The following is a 24,896-nucleotide window of genomic DNA, read 5'->3' as shown; positions in this document are numbered from 1 at the left end:
TGTCAATACATTGAATCCATGCTTGGACCTCTCGTAACTGGCATAGATTTCTTTGACCTGCTGCTAGGACCACCGAAGGCGCCGAGTAAAGCAGGTGCTCGACATCTGTCTCAAAGTTACTCTTTATGGACGGTGAGGCTTTCACGGGATGACGCGGGCAGCTATGTGCGCTTACCTTGCTTTCAGCGATCCCGCAGCGAATACCGTAATGTAAGTACCCTGCATTTAGCGAAAACATACCATTGTACAGTGGTGAGAAATGTCCACAGTGCCAGTTGAATAATTTCTTGTTTCAACTATTGTCCACAACAATGCAGCCGATAGAGTCGATGGCGCTGTGAGCTCCGCACCCGAATGCTACCCAGACAAAAAACTTAGACCTGTGGACTTGTGCATACGATTGGACATATAAAAAGGATCGTGCAAATCACCGAGGGCTACCAACAACTCTTCATCATGCACAACGCTCTTAAAGTCAACGAAATCGTCTACACTATACTGGAACACGTCAAGTCCTCTAAGTCGGACTTGCGAAACATGGCGATGACCTGCTCCGCGTTCTCAAATATCGCCCTCGACATGCTATGGTCTCAACAGGACAGTTTGACACCCCTCTTCCGGTGTCTCCCGCGAGACACTTGGAATCCCTGGTGGAGTGACGTTATGGTGAGTGATGTCTGCCACTTGACAGGACGATGATCATCGTACTCCAATTTGCAGGATTTTATCCGCGAACCGCTACCCACGGAGTGGGAGCGGGTCAGGATCAATGCAGTAAGGATACGCGAGTTGGTCTTTACGGGGAACACCAGTCGTTCCCCGAAACCAAGTCTCCAGGTCGTACAGCGACTTTTCGAGCTCTTTCCGCCCGCTGTGTTGTTCCCCAAACTGCGCACATTGCATTTCAAGGCATTATCTCAGTATTTGCGGGGCTTCGATTCAGAACTCTCGTTGCTTCGCCAGTTCCTCTCGCCTAGATTGGAACGCCTCGTATATAAAATAGAGCCCCGCGCTCCGGCGCGCGAGGTAGAGCAATTGTTTGATGATATTTTTACTCAAGCGCCTGGCCTCCAACAACTATCACTACTCAGTGCCCACAAGCTTTTGGCCTGTCCTTCCAAAGCACCTAAGCTGCCGAAGAAGCTGAATGTTCTTTCGATTGGCCCACTCCGCATAGGTCTGATGAAGCAGATCATTCCCGACATCCAGCATTTGCGCAGTCTCCAATCCCTTACACTGGCTGTGGGAAAATCATTTGATATGACATCAGATGGTATACCACTTGAATTCAGTACGCTCAAACATCTTCATCTCACTGGCGCCCGCTTGGAACATTGCACATCCTTCCTTCATAATGTTACCATGCCACAATTGTCATCCCTCGAAATCTGGTATTTCACAGCTAGTGGACCAGCCGAAGTCACCGCGGTCGTCAGGTCCTTATCTACGTTCTGCAAAACATTTGCATTTCTGGAGAATATCACTATGATCAACCAGTCGGGAGATCGCTTTGGGGAACTTGGGACTCTCCGTTCCAATATTTTCCGGCCTTTGCTCCTGTTCGGGAAGCTGTCGAGTGTCAAATTTATTGACATTGGAAAATACTGCCTGGACGACGCGTTCATTGAGGACGCTGCATTTGCCTGGCCAGATCTCCATACGTTGACATTCGCGTCAAAAGAATATGGCGAATGTCAGGTCACCTTGACCTCGGTGCTTTCATTAGCGACCAGGTGCAAGTCGCTTCATGAACTGCACTTAACGTTCGATGCCACACATTTTCCGACACTTCCCCGTGCGCCGGATGGAAACCTGGAACTTTGGACCACGCAGACGGCCTTCCGCAAGCTAAATATCGGAGAGTCGAAGGTGTCGGAAGCATCACGTTTGCACCTCTTCCTAGCAGTGCTGTTTCCAAATCTAGCCAGACTCGAGTATTATATCCGTTTCGAGGGTGCTGCGGCGTGGATACAAACGGAGGAGGCATGGAGGGAACTGCTGATCGAGCGGGAAAACTCTCCAGACGAGGCAGCTTCTTGGCCAAACTTTTTACTGCAGCTACAGCCTTAGTCGGAGGAGGAGGACCAAGTGGAAGATGAGGAATGGGAGAAGGAGGACAAGAATGACTTATTGTGAGGATGAATAGGTGGTCTCAAGCTGTACATGAAATATTACGATATGTTAGCTATTATGTACCTTTGCTCTATATGCTTGCGTATGCCTGAAAGTAGGGAACAAATGTAAATCACGCTGTAGTTCGTTGTGTTCGGTATTTATACGTCTCATATGAAAAGGCTCACTCTCGTCCGCAGCCACTTCATCCCAGTGCCTCCTCATTCGCTCAGACGTATAAAACTTGCGCATGAATATTGAGTAAGGAACTCCAGGCTGCGCCTGAACCCTCAAAGGCATTTATGTCAGCCTCAGTCTTCCCTTGGTACGCTCGCGGTGGGCAGTGGGCAGTAGTACCGATAGTGATGCAACAAGAACGCATAAATGTAATCAAATCCTCTTGTTCCCTGCAGAGGCCCTACACTCGTAGTGTAATTCATATTACACACCTCCTGTGTTACACACTATTTCTAGTTGATACATGCACAGATTCTTGGAAAGCATTTGAAATCAGATTAGGTCCTGCATCGAAGTCGATCATGAGCCTAGCGTAATTTTCTCGAACACCGAGGATCAGCCGTTGTCCCAGTACAGCTGACTGCCCAATGGTGAATATTTTCAGAAAACCAAAATAAGTCACAATTGCTTGGGAACATGAGTTCTATGGGAAATGATGCATCGATGAAGCGTGGTTGCATGCGGAGGTCAGTGACACATTGGCGTACCTTTGGCATCGTTGACGAACAATAACCGAGGCAGAAGCATAAAACTACAACGGAGCTGGTATGTGAAGAACTTCAACGGAAAATATAACCACGTTCACGTTGTCGGCTCACCTCACAAAGTAACTCATATGAATTTTCATTAACACCACGAAACAGTCCCTAATAACACTTCCCGCCGAGTGTTGTCGCAATTCACGGAAGTGCTTTAAAGCAATCCGGACTGCAAGACACAGTGTGAACACCTCCCACACACCGGTGAGTATCCAAGGGATGGTGCCCAAATATTGGAGATCGTCAGCAATGCACTGATAGGTGCCAGAGAGGATGACTTGCTCTGAAATTTATTAGTGAGCCTGAGGCACTCGAAGTTTTCGATCCATAATTGAAGCTTACCCGCTGAAATATACTTCATATTTATTGTGAGCATCACTATATTGGCGAAAATGATGGTCGTGAAGACAACAACCAGAACCTTTCTAGATCGTTGATACATGACATTTAATCGAGCAATCATGATGACTTTGCGCGATATTTCAGTGAAGTCGAGGTATCGCAACTGTATAGGCTCACCACCAAGTATTGCAATCAGGACCCACATCGTCCAATATAGCGCAAAGTACATGTAATAGCCTGGGACATCCGGTCAGCGATGAGCTTCAGAGGATCACATGCTCCAAAGCAACTCACAACTGTAGCCATCATTATTATGGATCAGAAAGCTGTCCAAGAATGTCGCTCACCCCTACATGATAGTTGATTAGACGGGTATGGAAGGGAAAACATTAGTACGGAATGCCCACTGTCACTAGACCGGTTCTCTACTAGTACGGACCCATAAAATAGCTAAAAAGAAGATGAGCGGCCACCAGCTGGATCATTTGATATCAGAGGGTGTGAGTGAGTGAGCGGCGAACTTGGTGGACGAATGACGATGAAATTCGTACCATTTATATCACCTTTTATTGCCAGCATGAGTACGTGTATAATACCGTCCATCACTTGGTTGTACTGAAGTAAAGGTTTTTGTCACGACTCACAGCTACGCGCTGGAAAAACTAGATTATACACAGGAAGTTGGAACGTTCAAACAAATAGTGAACATCCTGATTTCGGCGACTAACTTGTTTCCATTGCCATTCATCCCGACTCATTTGTGCGCTACTGGATCTTCCAACATGAAAAACTATACTAGTTCCCGTGTCTACTGCGGGTGGAGTAAATCACATCGCATCGCTAAAGAGAGTCAAAGAAAGTTTTGGCCTGGGGCTGCTGCGCGCAAACACATATGTGGTATTTGGTCCACAGGGGCCGAGTCGTTCTGTTATACCGGCATGTTAAACAATATAATCAGTAGAACGTGAAGCCGGGTAAGAACGTAGCAGTAGACGGTTCAACACTCCGCCGACGTGATATGCCAGCTGCAGTGCACCATCACTAAACTGTATCAAACCCTGATGTAAGTTATGTGAGCCGGAGCAGTAGATCGCCAAATAAAATCCTATACATTCATATCCTCGGGTCCGACATCCCAGGGTCACCGGGCTTTGTCAAATGAATTCGTTTGACCTAAGCCTACTTATAGCCAAATCAGTCTGCAGTCATGCATGGTCACCGGTCATGTCCCACGTAAGTACTAGTAGCTGTCGGGGACTCGGGACTTGGACTAGCTGCTGGCACGACCGAGCGCCGTTATGATTATTGTGCCTTTCACACAATTTAAAGCGTCAGCTTCATTGAAGACAAATCTTAAACGACTATACCTTTTATGAGTTATCCACGTTATTGACCGGCGAGTGACTAGGCAGGTTTTCACAAAACACTACCAGTGACATGCGTCACTATCAATCCAACATTCCAGAACGTTAAAGACTTGAGCTGTGTGCTGCATCGTAGTTCAGTTGTTTAACAGGGATGGAAGGCAACGATGTGAGATACTCGCTGCCTGCATCTGTCATCGAAATTGTTGAAATCAAAGCGGATAGTTGAGGGACCAGTCTGGGCCTCAGGTCGCGGCTGACCCAGGCTGAGTTTTAATTGTATTTGGTTACGGCCATTTCCTGGATGTCCTCCCCCAACCACTTGAAGGTCGGACGCCAGTTGAAGACCTGTTGGGGTCCTGAATACAATTAAGACTTATCACTCAACGTTGTCAACGCTCAGCATCCGATATGTTCGTGAACAGTGATGCATGATGAGGCGTCAGTGCAAGATTGTTTTGTAGTTCAGCGCTAGTAACGAATTCGCACACGGAGCCTCAGTGTGCACTAGTCCCCCTTAACAGATTATAGACGAATGAAGATACATTTCTCATAAGTCTGAGTGTGCACGTTCATTCATTTTTTTTTGACACGTCTAAATTGTTATTGCCAGAAATGTCCTCTTCAACAGCCTCGACTAGTGCTGGAATCGAGAGTTGGTTGTCAATACATTGAATCCATGCTTGGACCTCTAGTAACTGGCATAGATTTCTTTGACCATCTGTCTCAAAGTTACTCTCCATGGATGGTGAGGCTTTCACGGGATGACGTGGGCAGCTATGTGCGCTTACCTTGCTTTTAGCGATCCCGCAGCGAATACCGTACTGTAAGTACCCTGCATTTAGCGAAAACATACCATTGTACAGTGGTGAGAAATGTCCACAGTGCCAGTTGAATAATTTCTTGTTTCAACAATGCAGCCGATAGAGTCAATGGCGCAGTAAGCTCCACAACTGAATACTACCCAGACAAAAGACTTAGACCTGTGGACTTGTGGATACGATTGGATATATAAAAAGGATCGTGCAAATGACCGAGGGCTACCAACAACTCTTGATCATGCATAACGCTCTCAAAGTCAACGATATCGTCTACTTTATACTGGAACACGTCAAGTCCTCTAAGTTGGACTTGCGAAACATGGCGATGACCTGCTCCGCGTTCTCAAATATCGCCCTCGACATGCTATGGTCTCAACAGGACAGTTTGACACCCCTCTTCCGGTGTCTCCCGGGAGACACTTGGAATCCCTGGTGGCATGACGTTATGGTGAGTGATGTCTGCCACTTGAGTCTTGACAGGACGATGCTCACCGTACTCCAATTTGCAGAATTTTTCCCGCGAACCGCTACCCACGGAGTGGGAGCGTGTCCAGATCAATGCGGCAAGGATACGCGAGTTGATCTTCACGGGGAACACCCGTAGTCCCCCGAACCCAACTGGCCAGGTCGTACAGCGACTTTTTGAGCTCTTTCCACCCGCTGTGTTGTTCCCCCGACTGCACACATTGCATTTCAACGCAATACCTCGGCACTCGCTGAACTTCGATTCAGAACTCTCGTTGCTTCGCCAGTTCCTTTCACCTAGATTGGAACGCCTCGCATATTACATACAGCCCCGCGCTCCGATGCACGAGGTAGAGCAAATGTTTGATGCCATTTTTACTGAAGCGCCTGGCCTTCGACAACTATCACTACACAGCGCACACAAGCTTTCGGCCTGTCCTTCCAAGGCACCTAAGCTGCCGAAGAAGCTGAATGTCCTATCGATTGGCCCACTCCGCATGGATCTGATGAAGCAGATCATTCCCGATATCCAGCATTTACCCAATCTCCAAACCCTTACACTGGCTTTGAGCAAATCAAGCAATATGGTGTTCCAATCATCAGGTGGTATGCTACTTGAATTGAGTACGCTCAAACATCTGTATCTCACTGGCGCCCGCTTGGAAAATTCCACATCCTTCCTTCATAAAGTTGCCATGCCACGATTGTCGGTCCTCGAAATCTCGTATTACACAACTACTGGACCAGCTGAAATCACCGCGGCCATCAAATCCTTATCTACGTCTTGCAAAACATTTGCATTCCTGGAAAATATCACTGTGGTCGACTATTCGGAAAACCCCTCGGAGGAACTTGGGCCTGACGACCAACTCCATTCCTCTATTTTCCGGCCTTTGCTCCGGTTCAGGAGGCTGTCCAGTGTTAAATTTATTGACATTGGAAAGTACTGCCTAGATGACGCGTTCATCGAGGACGTTGCAGTTGCTTGGCCGGATCTCCGTACGTTGACATTCGCGTCAAACGTACCTGGCGAATATCAGGTCACCTTGACCTCAGTGCTTTCATTAGCGACCAGGTGCAAGTCACTTCATGACCTGCATTTAACATTCGATGCCACACCTTTTCCGACACTTCCCTGTGCGCCGGATGGAAACCCGGAACTTTGGACCACGCAGACGACCCTCTGTAAACTACATGTCGGACACTCGAAGGTGTCGGAAGCATCACGTTTGCACCTCTTCCTAGCAGTGCTGTTTCCAAATCTAGCCGACCTCAAGTATTGTCTCCATTTCAATGGTCTTTCGGCGTGGATAAAATTAGACAAAGCATGGAGCGAACTGCTGATCGAGCGGGAAAACTTTCCAGACGAGGCAGCTTCTTGGCCAAACTTTCTACTGCAGCTACAGCCTTAGTCGGAGGAGGAGACAAGAATGACTAGTGACTTACTGTGAGGATCAATAGGAGGCTGTACATGGAATTTTACGATATGTTAGCTATTATGTACCTTTGCTCTGTATGCTTGCGCATGCCTGAAAGTAGTGAACAAATGTAAATCGCGCTGTAGTTCGTTGTGTTCGGTATCTAAAATTGTACGTCTCATCACCGCTTCTGATGAAGTCTTATCGTTTCACTGGGCTTATATAGAACGCCATGGAACATACACTCGTGGGCTTTAGAGCGTATATCATGGACGCACCTGTTGTCAAAACTGATCCCGCCATCCGAATAGTGATGCATAAGCACGAGAAGTGCGAACCTTCATGCTTCATGCATGATACATGATCAGACCCAGGGTTTTCGCAGGTCTACAGTTCGAGAAGGACTATTCGTTAAACGATCAAATCTGAGATCGGCGCAAGGGCAAGGAGTCACTAGTCAGGAAGAACACTGCATAAAAAATACAGTACAATAACAAGCTTCACATAATACCTCTAATACAGAAGGAAATGTGCAAATAGACTCCCCTCGCAGACGACAAAAAACCTACAAATACAACCTACAAAATTTTCCTTCGGGTACTCAAATATGAATATAAAAAACTACCTCCGAAATGATACAAAAAATCGCCGAGTGCCACCTTCTGTGTAGATATATCTGTTCGAGGATTCCTTGGTAGTATCACATTCAATCTGTTTCCCTCTTTTATTCATCTCCGTACTCACTTTGTCATCTTGGTTCAACCCCCAGACGCTCTGCACCGACGATCTACCCAAATACATCGCCCCAAATGCCCGATTCACACGGCCTCGCTACCCAGTGGTCAATACGGTCCGCGCGCCGCCACACCCACCCCGGGTGTAGCTGAACAGTGCGAAGTCCAGGACAAGTACGGTTCCATGCGATCTACGCGCAGAACACGATCAGTGCCTCCGAAACCACAATCAAAATAGAACAAAGCAGACGTACGATAAGTTCGCGAGTGTACTCGTCAAATGGCTCCGACGTTCGGGGTTCTTCAGACTTAGGATCAGACTTGCGTTTAGATTGGAAATATAATGCAGAGACATTACCTTGCTCATCCATAAAGTCTACGCTGATGTCTTGGGAGAAAGGCAGCTGCTGCAGGCTGAGAACACCCTCCATCAGCGTATCCGTGACTGTATCGATGTCATGCATGCTCTCGAAGTAAGTATCACCGATACCAGGGGCGCCATATATTGTGTCGTCATCACGCTTCCTTGCCTCAAGGACACTTTGAGGGGGCGGGGGAAGAGGGATGCGGAAGATATGTGCGGATACGAGGTGCGGAAGAGCATACAGTGTACGCGAACCCATACCGAGTATAGTATCCTGAAAATGAGGGTCGGAGATGAGGAGGGAGAGACGGAATGAGGGAAATGCAACGCACCTCGCTTGGACCTCCTCTTGCATACCTGATTTGTAACTTAGTTAAATTAGGAAAACGCGCGACAATGGCCAGCACAACTTCGTCATCCCAGTCCCCTATAAATAGGGAGAGCTCTTGTACCCTCGACAAGTGAGAATGCGCTTCTACAAATACTTGGTAGAGTGGCGTGAGCACGGCCTCGTCGCGGATATCAAGTTTGATGATGCTGCGTCCAGAACAGATAGAAGAGATGATAGATAAAGGTGCAGAAATAGCACAGAGGGCTGGAAGAGCCCTTGGTGACAATAAAAGGGCAGGAACGTGGTTTCGCAAGATGAGAGTGCGGAGGGAGGGAAGAGTTTCAAGGAATGAGATGAAACCTGGCGGAACCCTGGAACGGTCTTTATGGATGGGGAACTTTATGTCGAGAGCAGTGAGTGGGGGAGGCGGGGAGGAAGGTGTGAAAACGCGATGTAACCAGACAGTGTGGTCATATGCGAGGGTGCGGATAGTGGGGACTTGTGCAAGCATTCGTAGACGGGTACGGGGATTGCGAGGATTAGTGTCATCATCATTAGATGGGAATACAGCGCGGATATCGAGGAGGGTGAGAGATTGAAGTTTCAGAGAAGTGTGGTCAACATCTATATAGACACCAGTGAAGTGAACGGTGCAGTGCACGACTGCTAAATCACGCAAGTTTGGAAGGTCGCGCAGAATAGAGTGTAAATCTCGCGGGAGAAGCATACCACGGAAGACGAGCTGTCTGAGCGAGGCAAAAGACGTGACTTGGGTGAGGAGATTTTCGTAGACGGTAGCGTCGGCAAGGAAGCGTGGTTGGTAGGCATCCTTGATTTGGAAGAAGCGATACCTATTTGTTTGCCGGTTAAGGGGAATAGGTGTCCAGTCGTCACCTTCCGCCAAGGAAACAACGGCAACAGCTTCTTTTAGCTGCTCCACAGGGCGTTCCACGATGGGGGATATACCAAGAAGAAGAGCGTGCGGTAAAGGCTGGATAGAAGACAATGCTGAGTACGCCGTTACAAACGATGTCGGAGACGTCAGAATCAGATGCTTGTAGAGAAAACGAATGGCGATTGCATGAAACCTCTTCGAGGTTAAGACAACATTACGAAGCGACTGTGAAGGTAGATATTCGAAAATTGAAAGCCAGAGTTCATTTGGAAGCGACATTGAATGGATGACTGTCGACGAAAACGCAGCTGTAGATATTGATGGACAAAATCTTCATGCAAGATCTAAGACTAAGGTATTTAGTTACAAGGTTACTTCGTATCACGTGACTAACCAATGTGCTGTCGACGCTGACTCGGAGATATCGATAAAGACGACGCGGTGCCGTCGAGTGAAATGCAAGTTCGATGGAGGATAGTTGGAATATAAAACACTCGTCAGAGCAGTACTTATTTATACCTAGGGCCTATCAAAGGCGAGATAGTCAAAAGGATAAAGGAGCTGGCCAGAATACTTGTTCACTATCATCAACCGGCAAAATATTGTGGCTGTGGTGTTCTGATCAGCCAAATAATTAAGTAATCATAGCCACTCGATAAGGACACAACACTTGTGGGAACAAGTTGCTGCCGGCGAGCCTTTTCTATAATATTGAGCTGCGTAATGTCCTCGAGTCATGCATCTTTCATTCATTCATGTTCTGCTCATAGGCTGTAACAGTACAACCCCGTCCATTGACAGTTCATGATGGGGCCTTGAAGTTGAGCTTTGGTAAAGACTTGCTACGGAGGCGGGGACAAGCCTTGGAGAGCAGTCACGGAGTGATATTTCACTTAGTATCAAGGTGGACGAATATCTCTACAAAACCGTCATCTACATCACTATCGAAGGCAAGTTTTATTCATCCAGAAACTCTAAGGTTCACTGTGAAAACGTTCTTGCTCATCTATTCGTCGCGATCATAGGCTGCTTCGGACTTTCTCGGCGAGTCTTCCGGAGAGCTGAGGGTTACAATATCATTGCAAGAATCGGAGACGTGATTTCTATCTCTGACATGCATAATGGATGTGAGGATGCTTCAGGTTTTGTAGCAATAAGGATCTCTGATGCACTTTCATTCATATATTGACAGTACCACTAGTAGGCATTTGTATTATACATTCGCTGTCAAAAGCGAGCCCTAATAATTGTATCACCAAATCATTGCTGCCAACCAGTGAAGGAGCCAGCTGAGAAAGCGTTGTTATATCAATCATGGACCAATGGTTTGTCGACTGCACTCCGCCCGGACCGCCCGGCCTCCACGCGCAACAGGCTATCACTCAGGCGATAGCATCTGGTCTCAAGTATCATGCAGTCTTTCGATTTCTCCATACGTGACCAGGATTGAAAAAATCCTCGGTGCATGATGCAAAGGCATTGTCCGTAGAGACTTAACACAGTCTTAACACCAGTAGGTTTCTTACATAATGCGACACTACACATGAAAGATGACAAAATCATGACGATGATGATGTATCAAACCAATATACTCATCAATAACAACGAAAGCTTTGCCTCGCAGACTTTGGTCTTTCGATGACACTCTGAAGCTACTATGTGGGCAATAATCTTACTTCCCGCTGGCGGATGCCCTTCGCGTAGTGGCGGCAATGTTGGGTGGCAGAATGGCGGCCAGTCCAGGAAACCGTAGCGTCGAGCTACAGAAGCTTCGATGGCAAGTAATTCTAATCAACGGCTTGCCATACAGTCTTTGTCCATGTCGATTCACGACGCTTTATACCCTTTCAGTCACCTTTGTATTTGTTACACTGATCATCTTACATAAAGTTCGTGTTCGGAGTGTATCGATGATTATCGATATTATCTTCCATGTCAAGGAGGGAGAGTTTCGATTCTCAAGCAACATCTGTACACGGTCAGCTGCCGCCGTGACTGTACACAGCACTGTCCAGAGTGAGGAAACGCCACGACATTCGAACATTAGCACAAATGACGAAAGAGAGACAGAACGTAGTTTACTTTTCATTACTACTATAAATTCATAATGGGTTGGCAGAGCATAAGCAAGTACAAAACAACAGAACCGTCCGCAAGCGAACGGATCGCTTATACAATATATATCATGTAACAAGTGAACTCCATGCAGTAGTCGTGTGTAACGTATCGACAAAAACAAAGTAAGCAAGCGGGTCTGGGGTATCAAAATTAGACTCGTCGTATCATATTAGCCAACTGTTTTGCGACATCTGGAGATATTCCGCAACGCTTCGTGAGATGAGGAACAATATCTTTGCGTCTCACATGCGAACCCCCTGTGAGTAGCTCCTTTAGCCTGCGCATCAACGAGACGAACAGGTTGTTTCCTCCTATCCACGACTGCCTCTGCCCGTGAGCCGTAAACTGCTTAACGAGCTCACGGATTTTGAGGCGCGATTCCTCATAGCGGAATGCCGCCTGTGTGCCAGCTTGCAGTCCATCAGCGGCAGTGATACACACATGGCCAGCAACGGCGATTTGATATTTAGCCAAGGTCGTTTGTTCTCGATACCACCAATCCTCCATATTCTTCTCTCTTTCGAGGTTTGTGATCACAAGGACAACGGGAACCTTCTTCTCGCAGAGGAATTCGTAAAAGAGCCGATAATTGCTCTGAAGAGTGGCGGTCATTCTGCCGGCGCGGATGCAGAACATAAGCAGATCAATACCGCCTTGCATGTCCAATTCTTTGACCAGCTTGTAGGCGTGCTCGACGGATTCAAGATACTCTTTGATTCCAAGCTGCGGTTCCTCGAGTCCAACGGTATCGAAGACCTTATAACATTCCCCATCGAAGTTGATGTCATAGGGTTGCCAACGGAGCGTGCAGGGTTCTAAGCCAAGAGATGTCTTTGCTACCACCATCCCTGCCATGAGGTTCACGACCGAGCTTTTGCCCACTCCACTCGCCCCAAAGAGTACGATATTCTTTCTAATCACTGATGTTTAGCAAAATACGGCATAATGCGCGTCTGACGATAGAGTACGCACCTTGACGACATTGCAAAGACTGAAGATGATGAATGGAGTATCTTGACTTGCGTTGTCGGTGTTTTTGAGTGTCATCAGTCTTGCCTTCAGTCCCCGCTTCGTTATGATATGACGTGTCCAGGCGTTAAATTTAAAGACCGATCCTAACGCCTGGATTCAGCATGTTCTAAGCCGCATGCAACAAAAACAACATTAAGGTCGGAGGTCCCTGGTTCAACCCTCAGACCCTAGTATTAGTGACCAGACCAGTCCGGGGAACCCGTTAGAACGTAACAAGTTCAGGCGCCAGACTCAGATTGGAATATAGATCCTGATGCCTGGATACAGCATGCTCAATGCATGTGAGAATGGCAAGGGACAACTGTGACCACACAGTCTGTCTGTACTACTAGTACAAGCTCGACACGGTAGAATGTTGTACTGGAAACTTTGGTTCCCGGAGGAGTAATCAACTTCAGCCAATATTGGCCCGACTGTTCCAGCTGGAACCTGATTTAGCTAATTTGTTGCGGAGATTCATACACTTACTTGAGCAGTGAACGTTTGAACACTAGCTTGCGTATCCGAAATGTATGATCTGGAGTGAAGTTGTCTTTGTCCAGGGTCAAGATTTGTTGGAAGGGACTATGCAGATCTCAGGCTTGTGTAGATCGGTTGTTACGAGCTCAGGGATTTGGCGGAACAACGAACCCTGCAGGAAATGCAAGCAAGGAGGGTGGCAGGGCATGACAGCATGTGTAGAGCAAAAGGGTCTCAGTCAACTTATGAAATTGAGAACCGATGCTGCTGAAGCCTGAATGAGCTAAAGTGGGAGAATTCTAGTATCAAGAGCGTCGGAACAGGAAAGGAATTCGTAAATGTAGTACAGGTGGCCCTAGTCAGCCAATTTAACATCGTTTATCGTTTGTCTATGTAGTGACCATCGATGACCTGGCAATAAGTAGTAGAAGTTTCCGACGACAGTGTGTATTCAGTGTGCAGCTGTTATACTACTGCCTGATTATCCTGATCGGCGCAATCATTGGATCCGAGTGGCAGGAGGGTTGGTCTCCGGCAGTTCCGATTGTCGTTCAAGAGGTACCGGGCCAGGTCATTACACACTTGGGACTTCTTGCGCTTATTCCGTATCACTTAGCCTTAGCTATGCAATTACATTCCCGACTCCCACGATAGTGGAGGAGGGTTTTGTCTGCAACAAACGTGCCGTTCTCTACCCAAATCGTGCGTGGAAAAGTAAGTCCTCCCGTGGGAAACTGAGAGACCGAGCAGCAGCGGTAGAATGAAACTGGGGTATACAGAAAACAATCGACGTTGAAAATGGTTCCGGCATAGCGAACTCGACCCATGATGCAGGCAAGCAAGGTCAAATTCGACAACGTCGAACCCTAGTTCACAACCAACTGGCAGGAAAACAGGAAATGTTGAAAGAGCCGGTGGAGTCGGGAACTGGCGCGTCAGCGGCGCTACGATAAATATCACGTAATAACTGAACTGCATGTAGCAATCGTGCGTAGCGTATCGAGAAGGACAAAGTAAACAAGCGAATCTGGGTATCAAAAATTAGTCTTGCTTAATCCTATCAGCCTGTTGAGAGCCGATGTGTCCGAGGGAAGTAAGGCCGAGAGAGAGAGAGCTGAGAAAGGAAAGGACGATACGGCCGAAGAATAGAGCACATCGAGTGCGAGCGTCTCCAAACGGAGAACGTCGACGACGTGTCAACGTCGGCAATCTTTTTCGTTCTTTAAGTATATATTTTTCATCAAAGCTATTGCTGGCAGACTCACCGTATAAGAGGACGCTGTTTTCGTCGAAACGTCTCAGATTCGAAACGAATACTGAGACGTAAGTACAAGTCCCACTGTAACGTTCGAGCGCAAGCGCTGACGTACATCTAGTCGTACCTTTGTTCTAGGTACAAACAATTGTTAATAGAGATTCGAAACGAATACTGAGACTCGTACCTTTGTTCTAGCGTGTCGTAAAACCTCCCGCGTGTATCGTTCCTCCACAGGTTATGAGCCCTGTCTCCTCCATGGACTTGTCGACTCCCAGCACCAATTCAAACCTTTTTAACATCCCGAAGCTCGCCGAAGATGGCTCGAACTGGATAACCTACAAGGAAAGGACGTTAACGGCTATAGGTGCACGAGGACTTACGAGATATACCGATGGACGAGCTAAAGAGCCTACGCCTTTCGTAAAGAGCTCTACGGGGGCCGTTACGAAGCCGGATGGTACAACACCTACGCAGAAAGAAATCGATGAGCTCGACGCAAAGACCGATGAGTATCAACAAAAGAACTCACTCGTAAAACAGCAAATATTTTGCACGATCACAGATCGGCTGCTGTTACGTGTCCAAAAGTTAGCATCCGCGTCCGAAATCTGGAAGGAAATATGCCACATACATGAAGGCAAAACCGAACTCGTCCAGATAGATCTGAGACGGAGGCTCCAGGAGACGAGGTGCGAAGAAGGTGGTGACGTCAAGGCTCATTTTTCAGAGCTTTTGCGCCTGAGGGAGTCGTTAGCTGGAATGGGGGTAGCCGTCATTGATACGGACTTTCATGCCATCATCCTAGGGTCCTTACCTGAATCCTACCGGCCGCTACTGTCGTCGATGAACGCAGCGGCCAAGATAACGAAAACTCCCCTCTCGCCCTACGAACTCATCACCATCATCACAGAGGAATACGAGCACCGGTTACTCACCGAACGACGTCCCAACAAACGCGGGACCAACAGTGCGCTCTCCGCGAGAACAAATGCAGGGAGGAGCACAAGCTCGCAGAGCTCGGCTCCAAAATCCAACCCCGACGCAGTCTGTACGAACTGCGATCGTAAGGGCCACTGGAAGAGTGACTGTTGGCGAAAAGGTGGAGGAAAAGAAGGTCAGGGGCCGAATCAACGGCAGAGACAAGGAGGACGCACCCAAAAACAAAGTGCCAATGTAGCCAAAGAGCCGGAGCCAAAGGACAACTACGCTTTCGCTACGTCAGACCTCGCAGTCATAGCAAAATCGATGGACGTACCTCCAGAGCGCCGAGGAGCAATAGTAGACTCCGGCGCGACCTCTCATTTCTGCCCGGATAGGGCAAAATTTGTATCCTTCGTTGAGATCGCCCCGCAGAAGATATACACTGCGAATGGAGCTACTGTCAATGCGACAGGACGAGGAGACGTGAGGATGGACTTACCGTTGGGCTCGAAACGAACGACCGTGACGCTAAAAGACGTCCTATATGCCCCCTCCATGGCATTTACCCTTATCTCCACCAATAAGATCGCCTCCGCCGGTTTGGCCGTGCTGTTCGAAGGAGGAATGTGCAGGATACTGTCTGCTCCCCCCGAACGAAGGACGATCGCAGAAATACCCCAAGTCCAGGGACTTTACGCTGTAACGTCCGACCGTAAGCATCGTGCCAACGTCGCCAGGACAAAGCTTACCATCAATGATGTCCATCGTGCCCTAGGGCACGTATCACATGCGGCCCTTCTTGACGCAGTCAAGAAGGGCCTAATCCTGGGCATAGACATAGATCCGGCGCCCGCCATCCAGTTCTGTGAAGTCTGCGTGAAAGCTAAGTCAGCTCAGCAGTCCTTCCCAAGAGAAACGAAGATGCGCGCACTTACATACGGAGAACTAGTCCATACGGACCTCTGGGGACCGGCGCAGACGACGAGTTTGGGAGGCTGTAAATATTATGTCAGTTTCACGGACGACTTTAGCCGGCAGACGCGACTCGAGTTCCTCAAACAAAAGAGTGACGCACTTACCGCGTTCAAGTCCTATGAGGCATGGGTGGCCCGTCAATCACCAGGTGTGCGCGTGCGCAAAATCCGTTCGGACAGAGGAGGAGAGTATCTGAGCGCCGAGTTCGATCAATACTTGCGTCAGCAAGGTATAGAGCGGCAGCTAACAGTGCACGACTCACCCCAACAGAATGGTGTCGCCGAACGACTCAACCGGACACTCGTCGAGCATGCGAGAGCAATGCTCCTAGGCAGAGATATGCCAAAGTACCTGTGGGCCGAGGCCGTTAGTTACGCCACTTGGCTCAAGAATCGCCTACCTTCAAGGGCGATCCCAGGTAGCACGCCCTACGAGTTGGTACGCAAGTCCAAGCCGGACTTGTCGCAGGCCCATGAATTTGGGGCCAGGGTCTTCGTCCATATGCTGGAGGCTGGTAAGCTGGAGGCGAGGGCGGAGGAGGCAGTTTTTGTGGGGGTAGACGCTGAAAGTAAAGGATACCGGGTGTATTGGCCCGGCAGACGGCGTGTCTCGGTGGAGAGGAATGTGACCTTCACGCCGATCCTGGCAGCCGATGGTATGCCGGACGAGGGGGAGTCTGCTGTAGTCAACGAACATAACAGCGGCAACGGTAATAATAACTCACCTAGTAGCGTCCAGCCCATCACCATGCCACAGCAACCTCAACCTTCTACTCCTAAGCAACCCCAACCATCTACTCCTCAGCAACCTCAACCTTCTACTCCTAAGCAACCCCAACCATCTACTCCTCAGCAACCTCAACCTTCTACTCCTCAGCAACCTCAACCGTCTACTGCCCAGCAACCTCAACCATCTACTCCTGAAGCGAGGTCGACGAGGGTAAGACCACCCCCAGGGTACTATGCGGCGCTGAATGAGGGCCAAACGGCAGCCCTAACCATGGAAAGCCTGTTGGAAGCGTCAGAACTCGACCTCTTGGATGAAGAGGCGCATATTCACCTAGCATTGGCCGCCGTCCAACCAGAACCGACCCTCCAACAAGCCTTGAAGGGCCCAGACGCTGCAGAGTGGCAAGAAGCCATCAATTACGAAGTCAGTCAACTCGAGAAGCTAGGTACGTGGGAAATCGTAGATGCACCTCGAGGCGTAAACCTTATCCCATGCCATTACGTCCTGGCCACAAAGCGCGGGCCGGACGGCGAGAAGCTGAAGCTTCGCGCGCGCCTAGTTGCAAATGGGCAGCGCCAGAAGTACGGGGTCGATTTCTTCGAAACCTTCGCCCCCACGGCCAATATGAGCACGATACGTGCAGTCCTAACGATGGCTGCTCAGCGCGACTGGGAAATACACCAAGTCGATATTAAAAGTGCATACCTATATGCGAGTCTGCAGGAGGACATATATATGCGAGCGCCCCCTGGATACTTGAAGGATGGTCAGGAAGGGAAGGTACTGAAGCTGAAAAGAAGCTTACCTGGACTCAAACAAGCAGGATATGAGTGGGCGCAGGAGCTAGCTGGAGCCTTCAATGAAATGGGCTTCAGCAGGTCAAAAGTAGATCAAGCCGTTTTCTACAAACGCACCTCGCGCGAACACGTCGTCATCACCGTCTCTGTCGACGACATGGCCGTCACCGCCAACCATATATCCCATATCCATCGGTTTAAGTCCGAGCTGCGCGCGCACTTCGAGATTAGCGACCTAGGGGAGTTGAGCTGGTTATTGGGGCTGAAGGTGACGAGGGACCGCGTAGCACGCACCTTGACACTTTCACAGAAGGCATACGTCGAGACGATCCTCGAAAGGTTCCACCTGGAGGACGCGAAGGTCCTGCACACGCCCATGGAACCAGGTACTGTCCTTTCCATAGATCAGTCCCCTGAAACACACGCCGAACTCCAAGCTATGCGAGACATACCATATCAACGCGCGATCGGTTCGTTAATGTACGCAGCTACGAGTACCCGGCCAGATATCGCTTTTGCGGTGGCAACACTGTCGCAATTTATGAGGAATCCGGGGAGACCCCATTGGGAGGCCACCAAACGCGCCCTGCGGTACCTGAAAGGCACCGCAGACTATGAGCTGACGTTGGGATCCAGCGAGGGAGGAATTGAGGCGTTTGTCGATGCCGATTGGGCATCGCAGCCACATAGGCACTCCATGAGCGGGTACATCGTACTGCTCCATGGAGGCCCCGTTTCGTGGAGCGCGCGCAAACAGCCTATCATAGCCCTGTCAACAGCTGAAGCTGAGTACATAGCGTTGACCAGCGTGGCAAGGGAAGTACTTTACCTGCAACTCCTCATCCGCGAGCTCTACGACGTCCAAGACCTCCCCACACCCATCTTCTGCGACAACCAAGCTGCTATAGCGTTAGTCTCGACGGGAAAATTCCAATCGCGCACCAAGCACATAGACCTGCGATACCACTTCGTACGCGGCCACGTGAAGGACGGTACCTTCAAGATAATCTACCGCCCCAGTGACGACAATGTCGCGGACGCGTTCACGAAGCCATTGGCACGTCCCCGACTCCAGAGGTTGAGGACATTGATGTGTTTGGATAACGCTCGAGGGGGAGTGTTGAGAGCCGATGTGTCCGAGGGAAGTAAGGCCGAGAGAGAGAGAGCTGAGAAAGGAAAGGACGATACGGCCGAAGAATAGAGCACATCGAGTGCGAGCGTCTCCAAACGGAGAACGTCGACGACGTGTCAACGTCGGCAATCTTTTTCGTTCTTTAAGTATATATTTTTCATCAAAGCTATTGCTGGCAGACTCACCGTATAAGAGGACGCTGTTTTCGTCGAAACGTCTCAGATTCGAAACGAATACTGAGACGTAAGTACAAGTCCCACTGTAACGTTCGAGCGCAAGCGCTGACGTACATCTAGTCGTACCTTTGTTCTAGGTACAAACAATTGTTAATAGAGATTCGAAACGAATACTGAGACTCGTACCTTTGTTCTAGCGTGTCGTAAAACCTCCCGCGTGTATCGTTCCTCCACACAGCCAACTGTCTTGCGACTTCTATAGGTATCCCGCAACGCTTCGTGAGACGAAGAATAAGATACTTGCGTCTCACATGCGAACTCCCTACCAGTAGCTCCTTCAGCTTGCGCATGAACGAGACGAACAGATTATGCCCTCCCATCCATGCTTTCTTCTGCCCAACATGTTTCTTGACAAGTTCACGGACAGTGACGCGCGATTGTTCATAAAGATGTTTGTGTCTGCCTTCCAGATTATCGGCGGCGGTGATGCACGCGTGACCAGCGACATTGATATGATATTTGTCGAAGTTATCATGTTCTCGCTCCCACCAGTCCTCCATCCTGCGCTCTCTCTCGAGGTCTGTGATCACAAGGACAATGGGAACCTTCTTCTCGCAGAGGAATTCATAAAAGAGCCGATAATTGCTCTGAAGAGTAGCAGTCACTCTGCCGGCGCGAATGCAGAACAGAAGTAGATCAATACCGCCTTGCCGATCCAATTCCTTGACCAGCGCGTAGGTGTTTTCGACAGAGCTGAGGTAGTCATCGACGCTAAGCTGCGGTTCCTCGAGTCCAACAGTATCAAAGACCTTATAAGACTCCCCATCGAAGTCGATGGCATAGTCTTGCCAATGGAGCGTGCAGCATTTCATGCCAAGAGATGTCTTTGCTACCTCCTTTCCTGCCATGAGGTTCAGGACTGAGCTTTTGCCTACTCCACTCGCTCCAAAGAGTACGATATTCCTTCTGATTACTGGTGTTTAGCAAAATACGGCGTAATACGCGTCTGACGGTGAAGCACGTACACGGGGAAACACAGTTCGATAAGGTCGCAGACAGCATGGCATGACTGTTCGTGGCGCTGCCTGACCTTGTATGTATCACTTTCATTGATGGTCAACGCGGTGATACACGCGTGGCCGGCAAAGTTCATCCCGAAGTCTGAGATGGATGTCTCGTTACTCCTCCACCAATCTTCCATTTCCGGTTCTCGGTTTTCCAGTCCTGTGACGACAAGGACGATGGGAACATTTCCCTTGACTCGGGACAATAATTTGTAGCTTCGCCGGAGCGCTGAGGCGCCCTTTGTGCCCTGCACACAGTACATAAGAATATGTATCTTTATACGACTTTGAAAAAGTGTCTTTAAAGCATTCTCAGCTTGCGGATTGGGAACCGTTCCATAAGAGCCCTCGTCAAGACCTGCAGTCTACTTCAGTGATGCTCACGAAAAACGGCGGATTGTACTGACCAGCCGTATCGAACAGTTGTACCTTCAAGGTCCTGTTCTGAGTCACAACCTCATGCCCGTACACGGTGGTTTCCCTTGTACATCCCTCGGCGTCGGGTGACGTTGGCACCAGCTGCGTCTTGGTAATCAAGTTAATCAAGGAACTTTTACCAGCGCCTGTATGTCCAAAGATGACAACATTGCAAGTGTCTTTGCGATGTGAAGCTTCCTCAAGTTCAAGGCATTTGCAGCCAGTTGCACTCTTATGTGGGGTGTAGACCTGACTTGAAGTTAACTTGCATGCTGGGGATGAGCTAGGCACCACATACTGAGCCGATGGACGATGCTCTCCCAAGAGCCGACGACATTGTAACGAATGAAAATAACAAAAAGGCGGCTCAACATGCATTGTCGGTATTTTTGAATGACACCAATCTTGCCTTCAGTCCCCGCTTCGTTAGAATGTGAGAGGACACGATCCTAACGCCTGGATTCAGCATGTTCTAAGCAGAGCATGCAACAAAAGCATTGCGATCGTGACGTACTCATCTAATGAGTTAAGGTCGGAGGTCCCTGGTTCAACCCTCAGACCCTAGTATTCGTGACCAGAGCAGTCAGGGAAACCCGTTAGAACGTAACAAGTTCAGGCGCCAGACTCAGATTTGAATATAGATCCTGGTGCCTGGATACAGCATGCTCAATGCATGTGAGAATGGCAAGGGATAACTGTGACTGCACAGTCTGTCTGTACTAGTACAAGTTCGCAGGGTCAAGATTTGTTGGAAGGAACTATGCAGATCTCAGGCTTGTGTAGATCGGTTGTTACGAGCTCAGGGATTTGGCGGAACAACGAACCCTGCAGGAAATGCAAGCAAGGAGGGTGGTAGGGCATGACAGCATGTGTAGAGCAAAAGGGTCTCAGTCAACTTATGAATTGAGAACCGATGCTGCTGAAGCCTGAATGAGCTACTAGTAAGGGTGCGAGAGACCTCATACAATGATACATCAAATATCACGTGTCCAACTGTGACCTTTCGTGACAACTGAGTGATTATTCGAGAACAAATTAATATCGAAGTGGTAAAAAAAATGGTTGCACAAAATAATCGAGAGAGATCAATAAACAAAATTGGGTTGTTCCATTTCGTTGCATCACCAAAATTGAATATGTTCTACAATTTTTGGTGTAAGTCACCTGAATGTAAAGCGGCACGTTTCGGCAACTTGCGTGACCTTATCCTCAACCAGTCACAGCTAGTCACACTCACGACGTGATATTCAATGCTTTCGCACGAGGTCTACCTAGATCCGACCATTATAGATGGTGCAGATCGGCCTAAGTACCTGGTAATAGTAGAAACTTCTGACAACAGCGTGTACCTGTGCAGCGGGTGTTATACTGCGCGATTATACACTTTGATCATCCTGATTGGCGCAATCATTGGATCCGAGTGGCAGGTCCTAGGCCTGGTCAGTATAACTAACTAACTAACTATTATGTAAATAATTTCAGTCACCAGCAGGACTTCCAACCCTAATCCTACATAAATCAACCAAAACTATCCCGGATCACAATTCATGGAACATGCTGAATCCAGGCGTCAGATCGGTCTTTAAATTGTAAATATGGCATCACGCTCTAATGCACTGAAGCCAAAACTATTGGCATTCAAAAACACCAACAAGTCAAGACGCCTTTTTGTTGTTTCCAACCGTTACAATGTCGTCGACTCTTGGGAGAGCATTGCCTACCGAATCAGTATGTGTGTCTGACTCTTCCTTAGCATGAAATTTAATTGAAGTCAGGACGTCGATGATGGTGTCGCTGTTGGAGAAACAGGCGGTACTGAGAGTTCCTCGACCAACTCGACCACTGGGATGCAAGGGATGCCGATGTTCCCCAACCCAAGGCCGTCGTCTCCTGAGGCTAGGAGAATATTGTCCACCGAATCCGTATGTGATGTCTGTCCTTCTTGAGCATGAAGTTAACTTGAAGTCAGGTCCCCACCCCCAATCAGAGTGTAGCTAGCGACAACTCCCATCCAGTCCAGAGTTCTCGCTCTGCGATTCTTGCAGAAACAGACAATGGTGGTACTTCTCAGTTTAACTTATTTGCGTGGCTGCTTCTCAAATTGTCCACCGTATGTAGTGTCTGCTCTTCCTCGGCATGACATTAACTTGAAGTCAGTTCTACTACACCTTAGGTGAAATTGCAGCTGGACGCAAATACCATGGACTCGAGGAAGCTTCGCACCGCAGAGACACTTACAATGTTGTCATTTTTGGACAAACAGGCGCTGGTAAAAGTTCCTTGGTCAACTTGATTACGAAGACGCAGGCAGTGCCAACATTCTCCAACGCCGGGGGATATAAAACCAATGTATACGAGCATCATATCGTGACTCAAAACAAGATAATCAAGGTACAGCTGTTCGACACGGCTTGTCAGTGTAGTTCGCCACTCTTTATGCGGTGTCACTGAACTGGATCGCAGGTCTTGATAAGGACTCTAAGGGAACGATCCCCGACACGCAAGCCCAGACGGATCTAAAGAAGCTCCTCGGAACTCTTATGACGAAAGGGGTCATTCATCTTCTCGTGTACTGTGCGCAGGGCACAAAGGACGCCTCGACGCTTCAGCACAATTACAAGATAATGGACTCCGAAGTGAAAGGAAGAGTTCCTGTCGTGCTTATCGTTACAGGACTAGAAAACCAAGAACCGGAAGAGTGGTGGAGGTGTAACGAGAGATCCATCTTAGACCTCGGGATGAACTTCGCTGACCACGCGTGTATTACCGCGTTGGCCATCAATGAAGGTGATGCAAATGAGGTCAGGCGGCGTCGCGAACAGTCATATCGCGCTGTCTGCAACCTTATCGAACAGCGTTGCCCACAGAATGGCACGGGCGTGCCTACCATTCCTCCCGCAAGGTACGTACTCCGTCGACAGATGCTCTTTGCGCCGTACTTTGTTAAACATCGATAAAATAGGAAGACTAAGAACATCGTACTCTTTGGGGAGGCAGGTGTAGGCAAAAGCTCAGTCGTCAACCTGATGGCAGGAAAGGAAGTCGCGGAAACATCTTCTAGCATGCAACGCTGCACGCTCCATTGGCAAGATTATGCCATCGACTTCGATGGGGAATCCTATAAGGTGTTCGATACCATGGGCATCGAGGAATCGGGACTTGAAAAACAGGACTACCTCGTGGCAGTCGCAAATGCCTATAGGTTCATCAAGACATTGGATGCGGAAGGCGGCGTTGATCTGCTTCTGTTCTGCGTTCGCGCCGGACGATTCACCACTGCGCTTCAGAGCAATTACAGATTCTTTTATGAATTTCTCTGTAACAAGAAGGTACCCATTGTTCTCGCAATTACGAACCTCGAAAGGGAGCAGAAGATGGAGGACTGGTGGGAGCGAGAGCATGGCATTTTCACTCGATACCAAATACACGTCGCTGGCCACGCGTGCATAACCGCCGCCAATGAATTGGAAGGCATACACCAACAACTTTACAAAGAATCACGTGTCGCGATCCGCAACCTCGTCAAGGAGCATATTGCTGGCGAGTACAATCATGCATGGACGGGAGGGAACAACGTGTTCGTGTCTTTAGCGCATGCGCTCAAGGAGATTCTTGTAAAGAATGCGCATATCAGAAAGGCAACCCTTGCCGGTCAACTCGCGAAGCGTTGTGGCATGTCCCCAGAAACAGCAAGACAGTTGGCCGATATGATCGAGCAAGAGAGTTCAAAGTGACTGATTAATTTCCGTCTTGTCGTGCTCTTGTAATTGTAGATATGTGGCTAGGTGTTTCTTATTCCTGCTCCTTGATCACTGTACAGTAAATTCGATTATTTCTCCCAGTTTGAATACGAAGATTGTTTGGCATACTTGCGTGCGCCGCCGATGGTGGGAAATTCACATCACCTTCGGAAGGTTAGCAAGTCGTTCTGACAGTAACGGATATCACCACGTTCGACCACCAATTTTGCCTTGTCATGACTGAATCAGGACTTACTCGATACGCTCCAGTGCGTTTCTGTGATCAGCTTGTTGAGCCAAGTGAGGAGCACTTAGCATATGTGAATGGTACGTTGGACAGGCTGTAGCCATGGTTGAATTATCGGCAGGCGAATTTAATGACGTATTTCAGTGTTATCGCGTACGATATAGGGCCTTTAGCGTGCAGCGTGTACATGCCATGATGCGATCTTAGAT

At 48.7% G+C, this 24,896-nt stretch overlaps 8 protein-coding genes across 8 annotated transcripts; 4 read left to right on the top strand and 4 right to left on the bottom strand.

The window, feature by feature from the left end:
• The first annotated feature begins 38 nt into the window (after nucleotides 1–38).
• F5891DRAFT_719103 (uncharacterized protein) lies at nucleotides 39–2,126 on the top strand. Its single transcript, XM_041372946.1, has 4 exons — nucleotides 39–132; nucleotides 187–210; nucleotides 270–666; nucleotides 721–2,126. Exons 3-4 carry the CDS (start codon nucleotides 457–459, stop codon nucleotides 2,068–2,070), a joined length of 1,560 nt encoding a protein of 519 aa, XP_041230489.1. The 5' UTR covers nucleotides 39–132; nucleotides 187–210; nucleotides 270–456; the 3' UTR covers nucleotides 2,071–2,126.
• A 3,527-nt stretch (nucleotides 2,127–5,653) lies between these two features.
• Nucleotides 5,654–7,292, top strand: F5891DRAFT_976502 (uncharacterized protein; the record flags this gene model as incomplete). The annotated part of the gene is made up of 2 exons (XM_041376606.1): nucleotides 5,654–5,863; nucleotides 5,925–7,292. 2 exons carry the CDS (start codon nucleotides 5,654–5,656, stop codon nucleotides 7,290–7,292), a joined length of 1,578 nt encoding a protein of 525 aa, XP_041230488.1.
• A 460-nt stretch (nucleotides 7,293–7,752) lies between these two features.
• F5891DRAFT_1010007 (uncharacterized protein) lies at nucleotides 7,753–10,215 on the bottom strand. Its single transcript, XM_041360624.1, is given in 6 exon segments — nucleotides 7,753–8,223; nucleotides 8,287–8,333; nucleotides 8,391–8,670; nucleotides 8,729–9,967; nucleotides 9,990–10,011; nucleotides 10,022–10,215. The coding sequence occupies 4 exon segments, from the start codon at nucleotides 9,899–9,901 to the stop codon at nucleotides 8,086–8,088; spliced, it is 1,638 nt and encodes a 545-aa protein (XP_041230487.1). The 5' UTR covers nucleotides 9,902–9,967; nucleotides 9,990–10,011; nucleotides 10,022–10,215; the 3' UTR covers nucleotides 7,753–8,085.
• Nucleotides 10,216–11,816: 1,601 nt separating this feature from the next.
• On the bottom strand, nucleotides 11,817–12,723 carry F5891DRAFT_1275361 (P-loop containing nucleoside triphosphate hydrolase protein; the record flags this gene model as incomplete). The annotated part of the gene is made up of 2 exons (XM_041370202.1): nucleotides 11,817–12,653; nucleotides 12,713–12,723. 2 exons carry the CDS (start codon nucleotides 12,721–12,723, stop codon nucleotides 11,891–11,893), a joined length of 774 nt encoding a protein of 257 aa, XP_041230486.1. The 3' UTR covers nucleotides 11,817–11,890.
• A 1,155-nt stretch (nucleotides 12,724–13,878) lies between these two features.
• F5891DRAFT_1010003 (uncharacterized protein) lies at nucleotides 13,879–14,394 on the bottom strand (the record flags this gene model as incomplete). Its single annotated transcript, XM_041360623.1, has 1 exon — nucleotides 13,879–14,394. A coding segment is annotated over exon 1 (331 nt), but the record flags the coding sequence as incomplete, so codon positions are not given.
• A 4,867-nt stretch (nucleotides 14,395–19,261) lies between these two features.
• On the bottom strand, nucleotides 19,262–21,037 carry F5891DRAFT_1255251 (P-loop containing nucleoside triphosphate hydrolase protein; the record flags this gene model as incomplete). Its single annotated transcript, XM_041369987.1, has 6 exons — nucleotides 19,262–19,279; nucleotides 19,334–19,352; nucleotides 19,406–20,185; nucleotides 20,245–20,641; nucleotides 20,691–20,949; nucleotides 20,999–21,037. 6 exons carry the CDS (start codon nucleotides 21,035–21,037, stop codon nucleotides 19,262–19,264), a joined length of 1,512 nt encoding a protein of 503 aa, XP_041230484.1.
• Nucleotides 21,038–22,188: 1,151 nt separating this feature from the next.
• F5891DRAFT_1009981 (uncharacterized protein) lies at nucleotides 22,189–23,038 on the top strand (the record flags this gene model as incomplete). The annotated part of the gene is made up of 4 exons (XM_041360622.1): nucleotides 22,189–22,428; nucleotides 22,476–22,622; nucleotides 22,670–22,810; nucleotides 22,858–23,038. Coding segments are annotated over exons 1-4 (508 nt in total), but the record flags the coding sequence as incomplete, so codon positions are not given.
• Nucleotides 22,830–24,525, top strand: F5891DRAFT_717797 (P-loop containing nucleoside triphosphate hydrolase protein). Its single transcript, XM_041372942.1, has 3 exons — nucleotides 22,830–23,113; nucleotides 23,164–23,602; nucleotides 23,663–24,525. Exons 2-3 carry the CDS (start codon nucleotides 23,241–23,243, stop codon nucleotides 24,432–24,434), a joined length of 1,134 nt encoding a protein of 377 aa, XP_041230482.1. The 5' UTR covers nucleotides 22,830–23,113; nucleotides 23,164–23,240; the 3' UTR covers nucleotides 24,435–24,525.
• The last annotated feature ends 371 nt before the right edge of the window (nucleotides 24,526–24,896 follow it).

Source organism: Suillus fuscotomentosus, assembly GCF_016647785.1.
Source record: "Suillus fuscotomentosus strain FC203 chromosome Unknown F5891scaffold_8, whole genome shotgun sequence".
Classification (NCBI taxonomy): Eukaryota; Fungi; Basidiomycota; class Agaricomycetes; order Boletales; family Suillaceae; genus Suillus; species Suillus fuscotomentosus.
The sequence above is the reverse complement of the archived record's forward strand: the minus strand, read 5'-3'. Positions and strand labels throughout refer to the sequence as shown.

What these genes read in the sequence shown, in the direction of transcription:
- F5891DRAFT_719103 (XM_041372946.1), top strand. Translation starts at nt 457, where the DNA reads ATGCACAACGCTCTTAAAGTCAACGAAATCGTCTACACTATACTGGAA. An exon ending in CCTGGTGGAGTGACGTTATG is followed by an intron (nt 667 to 720) that starts GTGAGTGATGTC and finishes TCCAATTTGCAG; the next exon opens with GATTTTATCCGCGAACCGCT.
- F5891DRAFT_717797 (XM_041372942.1), top strand. Translation starts at nt 23,241, where the DNA reads ATGACGAAAGGGGTCATTCATCTTCTCGTGTACTGTGCGCAGGGCACA. An exon ending in CCTACCATTCCTCCCGCAAG is followed by an intron (nt 23,603 to 23,662) that starts GTACGTACTCCG and finishes TCGATAAAATAG; the next exon opens with GAAGACTAAGAACATCGTAC.
- F5891DRAFT_1010007 (XM_041360624.1), bottom strand. Translation starts at nt 9,901, where the DNA reads ATGTCGCTTCCAAATGAACTCTGGCTTTCAATTTTCGAATATCTACCT. An exon ending in AGACTTTATGGATGAGCAAG is followed by an intron (nt 8,334 to 8,390) that starts GTAATGTCTCTG and finishes CTAAGTCTGAAG; the next exon opens with AACCCCGAACGTCGGAGCCA. An exon ending in AGTACACTCGCGAACTTATC is followed by an intron (nt 8,224 to 8,286) that starts GTACGTCTGCTT and finishes TTCTGCGCGTAG; the next exon opens with ATCGCATGGAACCGTACTTG.